This window comes from Thermobia domestica, chromosome 4 (genome assembly GCF_964235325.1).
Source record: "Thermobia domestica chromosome 4, izTheDome1.hap1.1, whole genome shotgun sequence".
Lineage (NCBI taxonomy): Eukaryota > Metazoa > Arthropoda > Insecta > Zygentoma > Lepismatidae > Thermobia > Thermobia domestica.
In genome coordinates, this window is record NC_137457.1 from 317,145,238 (window position 1) to 317,161,890 (window position 16,653).

Sequence of the window (16,653 nt, forward strand, 5' to 3'; positions counted from 1 at the left end):
CATTACCACAAAAATATATCCACATGGAAATTTGCAATATTATAGGCCTATACTGTAATTTGTTAGGGCCAAAACTTTTCATTTCCGGAAAAAAAGGGAAAGAAGAAAGCACCCAAGTGCTTCGAACTTTGACCTACAATTTATCATAAGAAACTGTTTTTGTTCCTCTCTTTCGCAGATTTTCATCCCATTTATCCTTTGAGACCACTCATTGCCAAAAACTACACACACGACTGCTAAATGGAGACATGCTCTTAGGCAGAATCAGAGATTTGGAAAAGAAACGAGTTTTCAATAATAATAATAATAATAATAATAATAATAATAATAATAATAATAATAATAATAATAATAATAATAATAAAAATAATAATAATAATAATTATTATTATTATTATTATTATTATTATTATATAACAATTGTGTTTACAAGTAGGTTCTCGTCTTTTTAACTTCAATGGGAGGCCCGCAATTCTACCTTGCTAATGGTGTCCCTTAGTCTGTACTTGTCTCTTTCCGTTTCCTGTGCTGGTAGGCGTTTATATTAAACCTTTATATTATGTAACCTATTTTCTTATTTCCGAGTTGTTTTGAAAAAGGAAATAAACTACATTCCTCTGATGTCCATTTCTTATCATTCATCTTGTTTCGACTGCTTAAGTAAGATCATTTTGTAACTTTTTGTGTCATCCATTTCCCTCACAATAATAAAACCGATATTTTTAACAATTTACTTTATTCTCTTTTTTGCAGTTTGACACACCGATATATTTGTAACAGAATTGAGGTTTGGTTCAGCACTTTTGGAGTTCTCAACCAACACACCGACCGAGATTTTTGGGTTGCTTACTATTGCAGGAAAAGGAGAATTGCAGGTGGTAATGCACTTTTGGAGTCGTGAATACCTTCAATTGTTTTGATGTTCCGTGGAGTAGTAGTTTACTATTGAGTAACATGTTCTTATTATAAAAACATTTTACCAAAGTCGCCATCAAGATCATCTTATCTTTCTTTCTTTGATTTCTTCTTGCGGATATTTGTGAAGGATTGTAAAATGACAAATATAGGCCAACACTCCACAAATTATTTTGCGAGTGAACCTAGAAATTATACGCTCATTTGGAGAGATCAGGAAAAAAATCAACATGTTTTTGGAGTATATATATATATATATATATATATATATATATATATATATATATATATATATATATATATATATATATATATATATATTATATCGTTACAAATTACCTATATAAAGTATAATTAATTTCATGAGAATAGTCCGTTTTTAATGTCTGAAAATTCTGGGTCTTATACTTGTAAACATAAAAGCCATTACCGCTCTAGCCCAGTACAGTATTTATACACGAAACTCAAAATAACGTTACTACCCATTAATACGCTCTATTTTATTAATATATGATTGTACTATAATACGTCTGGTAAAAACATGAGTAACCGTGGGACTTAAAACTCAAAGATTTTATTTCATTTTTATAAACGTGATCCAAACGATAGTCTCATTTTAAGTTTAAGTCGGTGGAGAAATAACTGCTCTTAGAGTCAGGCTTTAATAAAGTACACGGTATGAAAACATACTCTCGAGCGTCCGCAGCAAAATGTATTACCCTATATCAGTACTTTAAGTTTTGGTTTACTTTATATTGACCTATTACTTTCTAATATGTAGTAATATTACTCAGTCATAAAGCTGGTAGTACTGAGAATGCAAATAAAGTTTAATGTAACACATGTTCGAATCGCCCTGGCGATTGGACACTTCTCTGACCCTGGTGCACATGTTACCAAGGGTGACGTGAGTAACTGCTGCTGTACACTGCTTAATGTGTGCTCTTAATTCATTTAAAGATCGAGGTGAAACTTGAATACTTCCTCCTTGAAGTAACCACATAAAAAGTTGCAAAAAAATGTCTGAATTTTCCTAATTTCAAAACTAAGTAAAACGATATCGCAGTTTAGCCTCTCTTTGGGGAGCATAAGAAAATCCAACTTTTGTGTTTACGCCCTCAAAAGAGGGGCTAAACAGCGGTTTTATCTTATTTACCTAGGTAATTTTGAAATTTGAAAAATTCAGACATTTTTCAATAAGAATGCCAAATTTCACATTAATAATGTGAAAACTTCATCTTCTTCCAAAGCTCTAGAAAATTAGACGAATTAAAGAACAGTCTATATATATATACTACTCACAAAACGTATCACAGATCGCTATCCTGTCGCGGTGCATATTGTTAGTGGCGCAGCCATCTTCTGACTGCCAAGAAGTTACTGGTGAGTCTGTAGGTTGTAGGTGTTGGGTTTAAGAATATTAGTTGGGGCAAGATATGTTTTAAATGTGTAATAGACTTTAAAAGAAAGGAAAAGAAGTGTGTGTAGATTGCTAGGTAGATTTTTGTTGTTTATTGAAATTAGTTACACGATTTGAGATTGGAATACAGGTCATGAATTAAAGAAAGTGTCAAACGAGTTTAGATGTAAACAAGTAGTAATAATCTGATGTGATATAAAATATGGGCATATTATGATATTGCCATTAGAATGCGTCAAGAGTTATAAGTCAATAAAAATATTTGAAAGGGGAAGCAGGGTTAAGACATATGGAAGCTATTAAATTTCAATACATCTATTATTTTACTGTTTAATCAAATAATTTAGTAGAAATTACTTTTAGTAAATATAGTAAAAAATCTCACAACTTCGGAAGTCGATTATAAAAAATATTACGCCTTTAAATACTAAATATGGCTTCATTTAGCAACTTAGAACCTTAGAAGTGGAAGCAGGAAAAATCCAAATTTACATTGTGAGATTCGAGCAGTTATCGTTATCTGGAACCTTAACAGGGAATCGGAAAGGAGCGACATTTTTGGATGTCTGATGTAGTATAAGAAGTAGTATAATCTGATGTGATGTAGGATTTGGGCATATTATGATATTGCCATTAGAATGCATCAAGAGTTATAAGTCAATAAAAATATTTGAAAGGGGAAGCAGGGTTAAGACATATCGAAGCTATTCAACTCCAATATATCTATTGTTTTACTGTTTAATGAAATAATTTAGTAGAAATTACTTTTTGTAAATATAGTAAAAAGTCCACCAACTTGCGAAGGCGATTGTATAGAATATACGCTCTTAAATACTAAATATGGCTTCATTTAGCAACTTCGAACCTTTTGACGTGGAAGCAGGAAAAATCCAAATTTACATTGTGAGATTCGAGCAGGTATCGTTATCTGGAACCTTAACAGAGAATCGGAAAGGAGCGACATTTTTGGATGTCTGATGTAGTATAAGAAGTAGTGTAATCTGATGTGATGTAGGATTTGGGCATATTATGATATTGCCATTAGAATGCATCAAGAGTTATAAGTCAATAAAAATATTGGAAAGGAGCGACATTTTTGGATGTCTGATGTAGTATAAGAAGTAGTATAATCTGATGTGATGTAGGATTTGGGCATATTATGATATTGCCATTAGAATGCATCAAGAGTTATAAGTCAATAAAAATATTGGAAAGGGGAAGCAGGGTTAAGACATATCGAAGCTATTCAGCTCCAATATATCTACTGTTTTACTGTTTAATGAAATAATTTAGTAGAAATTACTTTTTGTAAATATAGTAAAAAGTCCAACAACTTGCGAAGGCGATTGTATAGAATATACGCTCTTAAATACTAAATATGGCTTCATTTAGCAACTTCGAACCTTTTGACGTGGAAGCAGGAAAAATCCAAATTTACATTGTGAGATTCGAGCAGGTATCGTTATCTGGAACCTTAACAGAGAATCGGAAAAGAGCGACATTTCTGGCTATTATAAGGGGTCCAGCTAATGAAAAATTGAGAAATTTGTGCACGCCAAATAAACCAGTGCAAAAGTCGCATGAAGCATTAAAGTAGCTTGTGTTAACTCACTATGGATTTAAAACTAACAAGATTGCTGAGAAGTTCATGTTTCATCAGTTGTCACAACTATAACATCAGACAGTTTCCCAATTTATATTGGTTTTAATAAATCAAGCTGCTTACTGCTACTTTGATAAATGTTCAAACATTATTAACGTGATCAGTTTGTATTCGGCATATAAAGTCATGTAGCTCGTAGGCAGAGATTGTCGTCTAATCTCTCGATTTTCAACAATGAGTTGATTTCGCTAAGGCGGTTGAGCACACGAAAGAGCAGATGACAATTTTATCAGTGCTTCTGAACGAAATCAACTTTATTAACATGATGCAATATAACAGAAAGAGAGAATGAAAATAAATACAAGGTCGCTCAACATATCATACTGGTACTAGTAACTCAGAAAGATTATGTTATTCTACAGATCCTAGTAACTCGCAACGAGGTACAAATTAGAGATAAGGTTATTCGGTATCTTCAAATAGAAGTAATGGAAAGGTCATTAAATGCAGGAATTGTCAACGTTCACATGCAAAAGATAATTGTCCAGCTTTTGGTAAGAGATGTTACTTCACTTTTTTAAAGCCTGTATACTTCAACATTTGCATACACAGATTGCCGAACTACAAATAGATGACCAAGTTAAGGAAAAAGTACACCAACTTAGTCACCGGATAAAGAAGGTACAATAAAAGCCTTCGCTACTGGACAAGACTCAAGCACAAGATTTGTATACATTGTTAACTATGGACAACCTGCATTACCAATCTTCAAATGGAATCGTAGACGAATGGGCAACTATACTTCACCCTGAGTTAAAAACGAAGAAGAGTGAGAAATTAAAACCGATAAAAGAAAACAAAGAGAAAAATGATTCAGTTTATACGAGTGATTTCAAATTACGTATCATACTAGTACTATTAACTCATCCACTATCGTGGTATTCGACAGATTCCAGTAACTCGTAACGAGGTACAAAGAAGAAATTAAGTATCATTAGAGTCTTCAGATAGCAGTGATGGAAACGTTATTAAATGCCGGAATTGTCAACGTTCGCATGTAAAAGATAATTGTCCAGGTTTTCGTAAGAGATGTTACAAATGCACTGGGTTACTTCACTTTTCTAATGCCTGTATACTTCAATAACTGCATACACAGATTAACGAACTACAAATAGATGACCAAGTTACGGAAAAGAAACAAAAATTTAATCACCATATAAATCAAGTACCAGACAAGCCTTCAGTACTGGACAATACTCAAGTACAAGATTTTATACAGTGCTAACTATGGACACTATCAATCTTCAAATGAAATCGTAGACGAATGCACAGCTATACCTGAAAGAAATGTAAGAAAGGATAATTGACAAAAGAAACGAAACAAGAAAATGATTCAGTGAATACAAGTGATTAAAAATCACTGACAGATTGTGAAGAAAAGGATCTAGTTTTCAATTATAGTGGAAAACCTAATACGTCCATGGAGATGGAACATGATAAGTACAAGGGCAGAAAGAGGCAATACAATACATATGAAGGAACTACAGACGAAGAAAGACACTTACAGCAAAATGTTTTGAGATTTAAAAAGGAAGTCACTCAGTTTCTGCTACAAGATCTAAGAAATTAGCATGAAAAGGTACTTCAATGGTGGGACATAACGACGAACATGGAAAAGAGTTTAAAACAATCGGACATAAATTGCTGTGCTTGTAAAAAAGGAGAGAAATTAAAGAAAAACTTTTGGTACGATATTACAGCATACAGTTCAGTGGCGTGACTAAGGGCTTGGTGGCCACCCCGCCGACAACGTGGAATGGGGCCCCTTCTCTACGTCCTACATCACGATTTGAAGCCCCGTGATGGCTTCGGGCATCCCCGCAATGTGGGGTCTGCGAGGCCCTTATTTACGCCCCTGATACAGTTCAATGTTTTGTAGATACCTTGGAGGAATGTTGGGTTTAAGAATATTAATTGTGGCGAGAAGCGTTTTAAATTTGTAATAGACTTACAAGAAACAAAAAGGAGTGTATTGTGAAGTAGATTATTATTGTTTCTTGACATTGGGTTATACTATTGGAGATTGCAATATAGGACATTAATTAAGGAAAATGTCAAGCGAGTTTAGGTGTAAAAAAGTAGTATAATTTGATGTGATTTAGGATATTGGCAATTTATGACATTGTGAATAGAGAATGTCAACAGTTATAAGTGAATAAAAGTGTATGAAAGGGGAAACAGGGTTAAGATATGGAAGCTATTGAATTTCAATACATCTATTATTTTACTGTTAAATGAAATAATTTAGTAGAAATTACTTTTACAGTAAATACAGTAAAAAGTCCAACAGTAGGGTAGTTTTGCCGTCGACTGTTCCACGTTTCTGCAAGCGTGTTAGAGAAATGGTGCTATATTATTCCTTGATACATTTAAAATAAAACATATTGATTAATTTTTCTTCTTTTTCAGATGATGATAATCCACCACAAACACTACCAGAAGTTCCACCCGATTACCTACCAAATGTTCAACCAGGAATTGCACTCGGTTACCTACCAACTGGTCAACCAGTATATTCAGTACCATCTGATCAACCAGGATTAACCCCACCACCTCCTGGAACAGTAATGGTGCAGCCGCAAGGTAGGTATTCTACATATATATGTATGTACTAGTGAGATAATTCAAGTTATTTTTTATTGAATTGAGTTTACAAAGACTATCGAGAAAATGATATTAATGATCTAGTTTTAAATATTCTGTGCCCGATTCCCTGGTCTAATGACTAGTCTTTGATGTAAGATTTGATGTCCTGGATTTGAGTTCCGGTTGGAGAGGATAGAACGTTTTAGTCAACTTTAAGAATATTATTAAAAAATCAAATGAACTCATATTGTAGTAGAAAAAATGAAAGAATTTGTGCTGGTAATGTAACCTCTTTGTAGAAATAAATACAATAACAGCCTTAGAAATGTTTGTGACAAATTTATTCATACAAACTCCATTTTTCCATCAAAAACCGTTAATAATATTGTAAGATGAATAACCATAAAAAAGTTAATTTCACAGCTACTAAAGACTCAATAGATTATTAAGGGAAAAGGGCATTAAAATAAATTCAAAAAGTTACTGTAAAATCATTTACGAATCGTATTATTTATCGGTCTTTTGTGTAATGTCTATATGCAAAAGTCACAAATAAACATCCTTCCCGTATCTAGCACAGTCATTGTGTACCTACAATTTCGAATTTAACAAATAGCATCAATGTTTCCTCCAGATATCTGGCAAAAATAGGATTGTCTCATCAACATTATAGCCGCCGGGTAGTAGTGTTTGGTGTACGTGATTTTCAGGATATCAAGAACATTGTTGACTGCCTCTTTACTAAAGACATTTTCTGTAGAAAACAAGATCGAGCAGCATTAATTTACGATGTTTTGCAAATTCAACGGTGAATTGCGTGTAATTGTGACCGAAATCATTATAAAGAAATGTCTATATCTCAGAATCGTCTAAAGTTAAAGGCATAAAATTTGGTGCTTGGAATTTTCTTTTAAAGCAATTAGATATGTTTGTTAGTGACTTTTGATATATGACTAGATAGGAACAAAAAAGGAGTTGGAGTGGTACAGTGAGATATCTATACCATACGATGTGTTGGAATTTCGTTACAGATTTCGAGTTTAGAAATAACCCATATGAAAGACGCAGGAGAAACAACGCAAAATATTGCCAGTAATAACACCTTGTATGGCGTTTACTAATATGCCATAATTTTATGCAAGTTATATCAGCTTGCACGTTGCTGTAGCACATGTCGAACGTTAAAATTTAACTGGCTTGGCCGAAGAGCTTATTATACGGACGGAATTGTGCTTTAGGCAATCTGCACAAAGAAAAATAATAGAAATTCTTACTTAATTCCACCTTGTGAATGTCGGATTGTATATTTATTGTTAATATTCCATTGTAAATTCTATTGTCAGTGTGTAGCTGAACTTTCATTAACGTGGATCACTACCCGGAAGTCAGTACATATTTTAGCACATTCCCTTAATTATTGCACAATGAAACGTTACATCTTATAATTATTGTACTATAAGATAGAGTTACGTTTGAGCTACACTGCAAGACACTGATTCATTTGGTTGTGTCTTCTGATATCAAAAAAAGGTAGCAAATATAAAGAAGATATTAGATTCGTTTTACAATGAGCACATAAGATGGCACTTGCTGTTAGATCTTACTAGAGGTGCTCAGTTTTATAAAATGTTTATTTGTATGTGTAACGTATTTTAAAGTAACAATCTTATTACGAAATAGATATATTTTTTGACCGTTTTTCATGTTATGTTTCACATTGTATTCAAGTATTAGTTTACAATTAAATAAATAGATTTTGAGTAGAAACTTACGCAGAACGCCATAACGGGTTGTTGTCAAATTTGTACGTTTAGTTCCTGGATTCTAGCGTTCCAGTTAAAGAGGCGGAACTTATCTGTGAATTGCGGTAAGGGTCGAAAACTAATTTCTCCAGTAAGTATCCAAGCAGAATTTCATGATTACTTCGTTTCTGATCTGGCACCTGTAAACACTCGACACTACCTGGCAACGCTGCACTATTCAAACAGTGTTTAGCATAACACCGAGGACACCTAGTGATCCACCTTAAATAAAGAGGAGAATTTCCTTTCACAACTGTCAAATTCTGATAGTGTTTCAATATTGAAATAGATTACGAATATTCAACATTGAAACAGATCATATCTAGTTGCTGCACGATAATGATAATTTGAAAGATGGAAGTACATCCTCTGATGTTGAATTCATACAAAAAACAATTTGTTTGTGTCAGTTACAATCGTTGCTATACACGAATTAATGTTGATGCCATTCTTACTGCTTCGGTTTCGATGGGAGACAAATCTTTTCTTCGGGCACGGAACCCATATATAAAAAAATCGTCCGATTCACGTTTCCGCTCCACGAAAATCAATATATTAAAACAAAACGTGAAAGTAGACCTCTACCCTTTCGGGTTGTAAAACAGCACTATGTCTTACATGGAAACTATTCTCCCAATACTGAGTACAATTAGAAAAATGCTTCTCACTATACGTTACCGTTTCTCAGTATGGTGGTCAGCGCTAGATGCGGTCACACATTTCTGCTACTTTCGATTTTGCTATAGAAACCAGATATATATATATATATATATATATATATATATATATATATATATGTGTGTGTGTGTGTGTGTGTGTGTGTGTAAAATATAATCAGAATTAATAACATGTAACACGCAAGACATTTACAACCCTCAGTATAAGTAATGTTTGAATTATGTAAATACAATTAAGAAGTCGACCGTTTCATTTTACCCAAAAATAAAGAAGTCAGTCAAAGTGACCACTTGGTATTTGCTATAGAGTAAAATCACTGTTCAATGACCAAAAGTATGTAAATTGTTTAAATTTATGATTTTTGCATTCTTCTAAGCATACTATGAGAAAACGTAATTGTAGTGTACTATTCTTAGCTCTGGTTATGAAAGGAATAACCCTGTACAACAGTAGTTTATGAAAACATTTAACCAAAGTAGTTGTAAATACCGAGATTAAAGTATTTTTACATTCATTTAACCGTAATACAGGTGTATGATAAGTTTGGATATAATTAAAAAATATAGTAGCCCATAACTTTTAAACCCTTGTGCATCCATACTTTAAAATGCGCAAATCAATGTTATAGAGGGTCGTATCCAGAAGTAGTAGGACTGATTTCTTTCCGCGCACGCGGAGCAATGTAGGGGACTGCAAGGCCGGATGTTATGGAGGGGAGCCTTGGGAACTGTTGTCGACCGGCGGCAGTCGCCTGCGTGCGTTAGTTAAGTGTGGACCGTTGTGTTAGTGACTTCCTGTCGTGACGCCTCGTCGTTGGTTCCGATGGAGCGAAATTCGGAGCAGCGGTTCGCCATCAAGTTTTGCGTCAAACTGGGAAAATCAGCGACGGAAACCAAAGACATGCTTACGCAACCTACAAGAAGGATACCATGAGCCGCAGAATCACTCCGTAAAAAAAAGGCCAGAATGTTGATATCAAAAGTGAAATCGATGTTGATTGCATTTCTTGACCGTCGTGGCGTTGTCCATAAGAAGTTTGTACCTCCTAGACAGTGTAAATACAAGATTTCACGTCGAAATGCTCACACGGGTGCGAAATCAGATCACACGCCTGCAACCAGACCTGGTGGGGAAATGAAAGCTCCACCATGACAACGCGCGGTGCCATGTATGCGTGCCACGGCGCGCGGATTGTGAGGAATCTCCGGACTAAATTCTGCGTTTCCACGTTGCATCACTCCCCTACAGCACTGATGTGGCACTGCTGGACTTCTTCCTGTTACCCCGTATCAAGAGGCAGCTCAAGTGGCATCGTTTCGACTCGGTGGAAGCGGTCCAAGCTGCGACGGCGAGGGCGCTGAACGGCATCCCAGAGGACGATTTCCAGAAGGCCTTCGCGACCTTGAAGGCTCACTACCAGAAGTGCGTGAATGCCAAAGGGGACTATTTTGAAGAGTATTAAGTCGATGCACCAAAATGTTGAATATTATTTTATTAAAAAAAAAAAAACAGTTCTACTACTTCTGGATACAACCCTGCATAACGAGTTTCAAATTATGGTAGAACAAATTTCTACAAATATGTTTTTGCTACAGCAAGTAAAATCAGCACGAAGTAGTCCTAACTTCTTTATAGTTGAATAAGAATTCACAATTAGTATAGACAAAATCCAACAGTTCCAAAAGAACCAAAGTCAATACAATATAAATTTTCAACCCAGCAACTACACCGCAATATAGGCAAAAGTATCGTGGGATCCCTTGTACAGAATAGATTCCTGTTGAATTCATTTTGAAAGTCTTCGGTTGGCCTGCATTTTAAACAGTGCATCTGGAGTGTCCTTTGCAATAGTCCGACAGTAGTCTGCTAAAATGGTAGAACTCCACTTGCCCTCATATCTCTTCTCCATGGCTGCAATATCTTGATTAAAACGCTCACCATGTTCGTCACTTACCTCTCCACAATCCTCAGGAAAAAAGTCGAGTTGGGAATGAAGAAAGTGGAGTTTCAGGGACATATTGCAACCAAGTTTCTCGTACGATAACAATAACTCTGCCAGTATTTCTCTGTAATTTGTTGCTCGTTGTATTCCCAAGAACTGTAAACAAACACTTTTCAACCTTTCCTATGCAGCGTTTTTTTCACCGTGTAGAATTTCATCGAACTGATGATCTCTGAATAGCTATCGAATCTACGGTCCTATAAAGACGCCTTCTTTGGTGCCACTTGGACGAGGGAATTTTCCACTTAAGTACTTATAGGCCTCACCCTCTTGGTTCATGCTCTTAACAAAACGTTTCGTGAGACCTAATTTAGAAGCAAATTTCGCTTATGATATACAAGTGGTTCATGTTGTATATTTTTCACCCCTGGCTGAATAGTTTTTTTTTCACTCCAATCTCTTTTGCCGTAGTGAGATGCACGATCTCTACTGTCCCATTCACAAATAAATCAACAATATTTTGTATACCCTAATTGCATATCTAACAACAACGCTATCACTTTGAGGTCACCACCAAAGAGGCACTGAAAATAATTATATATAATGGTTTGAAGTAAACGTTTCAGATTTTCATAAGATTCTTTCAAATGAACTGCATAACCTGCTGGAATTGAAGCAAGTTCATTTCCAATATGTAAACGCACTGCTCTTAAACTCACCTTTGACGAATCTACGAAAAACCTCTCCGTAGGATCGTAATTAATTTTGAGAGTTCATGAGACCACTATATCTCTACATGCCACAAGTGTGTCTTGCATAGTAAAAATGAGGTGAACTTATTTTCCCGATTCTTATATATTGAAACATTTACCTCTTCCTGCAATAGATTCCATTGTTATAACCATGACGCTAAAATTTCTGCTTTCCTTTTTGCTAGGTGTAAATCTCTGATTAAATCACTTAGCTCTTCTTGATTGAATGTATGCGGTTCACCTGGGGGGTTGTTTACCACAAAGTCTGGGGCGCTCGAAGTACTCGGTTTAGGAGCTACAATTTCTTATCGTCATCGGAAGAAAGGTCGTATTCTTTGGGTGGGCCAAGAACAGGTAGTCCTTCTCCATGTGGAACTGGGCGCATTGCAGAAGGAATACTAGGATATACCAAGCTCCGCTTCCTCTTCCTGGAAATTTCCTTCTGGATAGAAGGAACCATACAAAAGTAACAATCTTTGATGTGGTTGCTTGGCTCCCTCCTAATCATAGGCACTGCAAAAGGCATTGAACGTCTCTTCCCATTAATCCAGTTTCTCAGATTCCTTGCACAAGTGTTAAAAACAATGTGGGGTACCCAAGCCTTATTCTGGTCTGCAATTTTACAACCATAATAAAATTCATAAGCTTTCCTTATTAATGTTGTTATATGCTGCTTTTTTGAAGAAAATTTTACTCCTCCACACATCTGGCAGAAATTGTCCGCTCTATTCACACAATGTCGCGACATTTCGTCTATTCAAACACTGAAAATGTCAATTCAAGCAACTCAGAGGAACTGTTCGAATATATGCTTGTAAACACTCTGTCTTTTTATACGCAGCATTACAAGAAAATCACATCAACAATTCTGATAACTGCAATAGCATTGTTGTTTCGAACAATAGCAGTACACAACTGTGATAAGAATAGAAAGAAACAAAGTGTTTATATAGTTCCTCCAGTCTTGCCAGATGAAAGACATTTTTACCCCCAAATAAAGTGAATATATTCACTATTATAACGTTATTTTAAAACATGTATGTAAAACAAAAAAACTGACCTAATATACGATTTTCGTATGCACATTCGTAATCAGCTCCACAAAATCAATAAGAATTACGAGATTTTGTTCAATTTCCATTTTCATTGTTGAACAGAGATACTTAATAATTGTGGTATTAACTTATTAAGGAACGAGCAAGATACAATGGAGTGGTACTCTAGCTACGTTTTTGTGGAGCTGAGATAATTTGATTGGAAATCTGCGGGATTGAAGCCCCGCTGATAGGTAATTCTGCATAACCTTAATCCTGCATAAAGACACACTCAAGTTTAAAAGCACCAGAAACCGAAATATTTGAAATGAGCACTTGATAATAGATTTCAATAGACAGGATGTCTTTTCCCCAAATTTACACACAAAGAAAATGTGTTGACTTTTATAGGTTGGATAGAAATCTATTGTTTCAGTGTTGCCACACTTGGTACAATTGTACCAAATTCAGCCCTTTTTGTCATTCATCGCCCGTTGGTACCACGATGGCATTTTCAGTCCTATTTGCGAAAACGTTGGTACAATTCTACCCAATTCAGCACCTTTTAACAAATATTTGCCACATTTTTTGATATATAACCATAATACCCTTTTGGTTTATTGCTCACATTGAAATAGAGGCGCGTTTGTTTCCATACAATACACATCTAAAATGATAACTATTTTCCCTTTTAATTTAGGGCCTCTGTTATACTTTCTACGTGCGAGAAAAGGTTCATCTACTTCCATCGTTGTTCGGGGTCTTCCTATTTGGATGCTTTTAAAAAGTAATTTTTAAGAAGAGCATTTTCTTGATTTAGACTCTTGGAAGAGGGGGGAGGCACTGTTCTAGAAATTCACCTCTTTTAGTTTAATGTTAGAGAGCCATGTATTACACTGGTATAAAATAATGAATTCAGCCCTTTTTGTTTCAATTTGGTACTATTTTTCAGCCCACTCCAGAGCTAGGACTGTGGCAACACTGGTCGTCAAATCCGCAATAGCTTTGTAAAGTTATTTGTGTTAGGTTCTTTGAACTTTTGGAATTACCTGTTTCTGTTTCCAACTCAATATGCACAATGTAGAAAGTGCTGTAACATGAAGCTTCCCTTAATAAGAATAGCCCCATTGTTACCGGCTAGGAATGCATAACATTCCCCATATTTAATTCAGTTAAGCGAAATACGCATAGTGAACCATATATAAATAATGGTATTTAATATAATATGAAAATCTTTTGTAACCAAATAAAGGCAATCTGCGATAAAGGAAAATTTAAGTTCCAAAAATATCCTTTATAAAAAGATTATCCAAACTTGATAGGAACAATTTTGACAATATCTGAATTGATTGAAATCAGCATGTAAATAGAGTCAAATACATAGTATATGCATATTCGCCCTATGTATGTCTTAACAACGATAGAGTACAATCAATTAATCCTTTTACCATTTGAACGAAAATATAAGCTCGCCTTACACATCAATTTCAACCTCATACATAACGAAGATTAATCGCTTTGATATAATAACTAACTAACTAACTGTATGGCCTATGGAACCCGGAGGTTCAATGCCGCGTTCACAAAAGCTCTTCACTGACTTCTATCCTTAGCTAACTCCATCCAGTTTCTACTCTGTATTCCAATCTCTGCGAGATCCATCTTAATATTGTCCTCCCATCTGCGCCTAGGTCTTCCTAACGGTCGTTTTCCGATTGGTCTTCCAGTCAATACTTTGAAAGCGTCTCTACTTTCTTCCATTCTAGCTACATGACGCGCCCATCTAAGCCTCCTAGACTTGACGACCATAACAATGTTGGGTAAACCATATAAATTATGTAGTTCCTCGTTATGAAGTTTCCGCCATTCCCCATTCCCGTTCCTCTTGGGTCCGAATATTCGTCTCAGGATCTTGTTCTCAAATACTTTCAGTCTATGTTCTTCCCTCAGAGTAAGTGACCATGTTTCGCAGCCATACAGAACAACAGGCTTTGATATAATAAATATAGTAATTCTTAACTCACCATATATTTTACAACAATTTTGACTACAATCTCTAGGCATCTCAAGATATCACAGAATTACTGCAAAATTAGTGGTATTATAATTTCGCCGGGATGAAGGCGCTTAACAACTCTAGCAGCTAAGATTTATACTAATAGAAGATCACTAATCAGAAGCTATTCTTCCAAATTGAAGAATAATTACAAAAATTAAATTTCTCAGAACAGTGCTTGTTACGTTAAATCAACGTACGACTAAGATTGTTTCGTTTTCCAGCTCTAAGTTGGACGCCTGCACCGCTGCCAATTCCCAATTGCCCACCGGGTTTGGAATATCTTACTAGGATTGATCAGATTCTGGTTCATCAGGAATTAGGACTTTTAAAAGGTATTTTTAACTTTTGCTTTACATGAATATTTAGCACCATTGGAATATAAATATACGCATATGGTAATAGTTATTGTTACTTATATAACAAGGCTACTTTACAAACCAATATGGTACTTCCAGGTGCTAAGTTCACCGAGAGCACATGCAAAATTGGAAGCATCCGTTTAAAGTATTTTCTTTGTGCCCGAAACGAAACATGTAAGCAAGATGATGAACAATTCATTTTAATATATGCATTTGTTTTTAGTATTGTACATTTTTTTTTACATATTTTACAGGTTACGTAGAAAAAAGCTCACATGTAATCACCCAGCCCTAACTTTAGTGTCACTACATAGCACAGGGTTAATTGTTTTCGAGAGCCACTAATAACAGTAAAATAGCTGATATACTGATCACATATCAGTACATTAGAAGCACGTTATCTGCTACTTCATTCAAATCTAGCGCCACCTACCTTTAGTTCCTAGTAATGAGATACAAGTTTATAACTTGATTAACCATTTCTTCCATAAGTATATTTATCCATGTTACATCTAATCGACGCTGCTTGGCTGAGCGACACCAGGTGACGATTCTGGTTACTTGTTAGAGGTCATGTGGTCAAAGGTCAAGTCCTTTACTGGAAATCCAAATAAGTCCCGCCATAAAAATCATGTGGTATGACGTCAAAAAATGCTCATTAGTCCCAGGGCCTGCAAAAAGGCAGAATACGTAAAAATAATGACGTCATTAACATATGACTTTAACATTATCACCCATTGATTCTGACTGAGGGGCTATGTTCCATTGGGTTTTAGGACTATTTCCTCTAAATTTTTAATTTATAGTCTTCCGTTCTTTGAGTAAAAAATTATAAATAAATATATATTTGGAAAGTTTTCGATCTCTTGAATGAGGTTTTATTAGATTATAGATGAACATAGATATCCATTCTCTTTAAAAGAACTGCATAAATCATACGACATAATTATATTTCAAGAAAAATGCATAGGACCAAGTCTTAAATTTTTGGAAGATGCTAAAATTGAAAATTTTAGTATTTAACCTTAGGATAGAACCAAACAGTGGTGGCTAATGTTAGCGTTCCAGCGTTGCGCAACGACCAAAGTATTACAAGAAAAATATTATCATCAATAGTAGTAAAGAACAAAAAAACTACTTTTTAATACTCGCATATATACACTTTAAATAACTTTTTTTTTTTACTTCTGTGACTGTCCGTTCCGTTAATCCGTTTTAATAATAGAAAAATAATCCGTCACAGAGTCTCTAATTTATATTATGTTGCAGCAAGCATACAACGACCAGATTCCTTCAGCGCGGTAATTGGAGCGAATGTTAAGTCTCTTTTCCCCTATCTCAGAAGTTAAAGAGACTGGTCGTTGCAGTGCTTCTGCAACGCAACACGGTTTCCAGTGAACGAGAAGGTTTTTCGCGCTAAATAAGATTTCTGAATTTTCTTTC

At 35.1% G+C, this 16,653-nt stretch overlaps 2 protein-coding genes across 5 annotated transcripts in view; both read left to right on the forward strand.

Moving 5' to 3' along the window:
• Nucleotides 1–16,653, forward strand: part of LOC145684347 (phospholipid scramblase 2-like) — a 360,612-nt gene that overhangs the window by 140,681 nt on the left and 203,278 nt on the right. The gene's annotated exons all lie outside the window — the stretch shown is intronic.
• LOC145684348 (phospholipid scramblase 1-like) overlaps nt 1–16,653 on the forward strand; it is a 109,049-nt gene that overhangs the window by 35,791 nt on the left and 56,605 nt on the right. For all 4 annotated transcript variants that reach the window (XM_081756562.1, XM_081756564.1, XM_081756565.1 and 1 more), the window contains 2 exons: nt 6,408–6,581; nt 15,073–15,183. In XM_081756562.1, the coding sequence (XP_081612688.1) occupies nt 6,408–6,581; nt 15,073–15,183 (285 nt within the window). The remainder of the gene's footprint in view (nt 1–6,407; nt 6,582–15,072; nt 15,184–16,653) is intronic.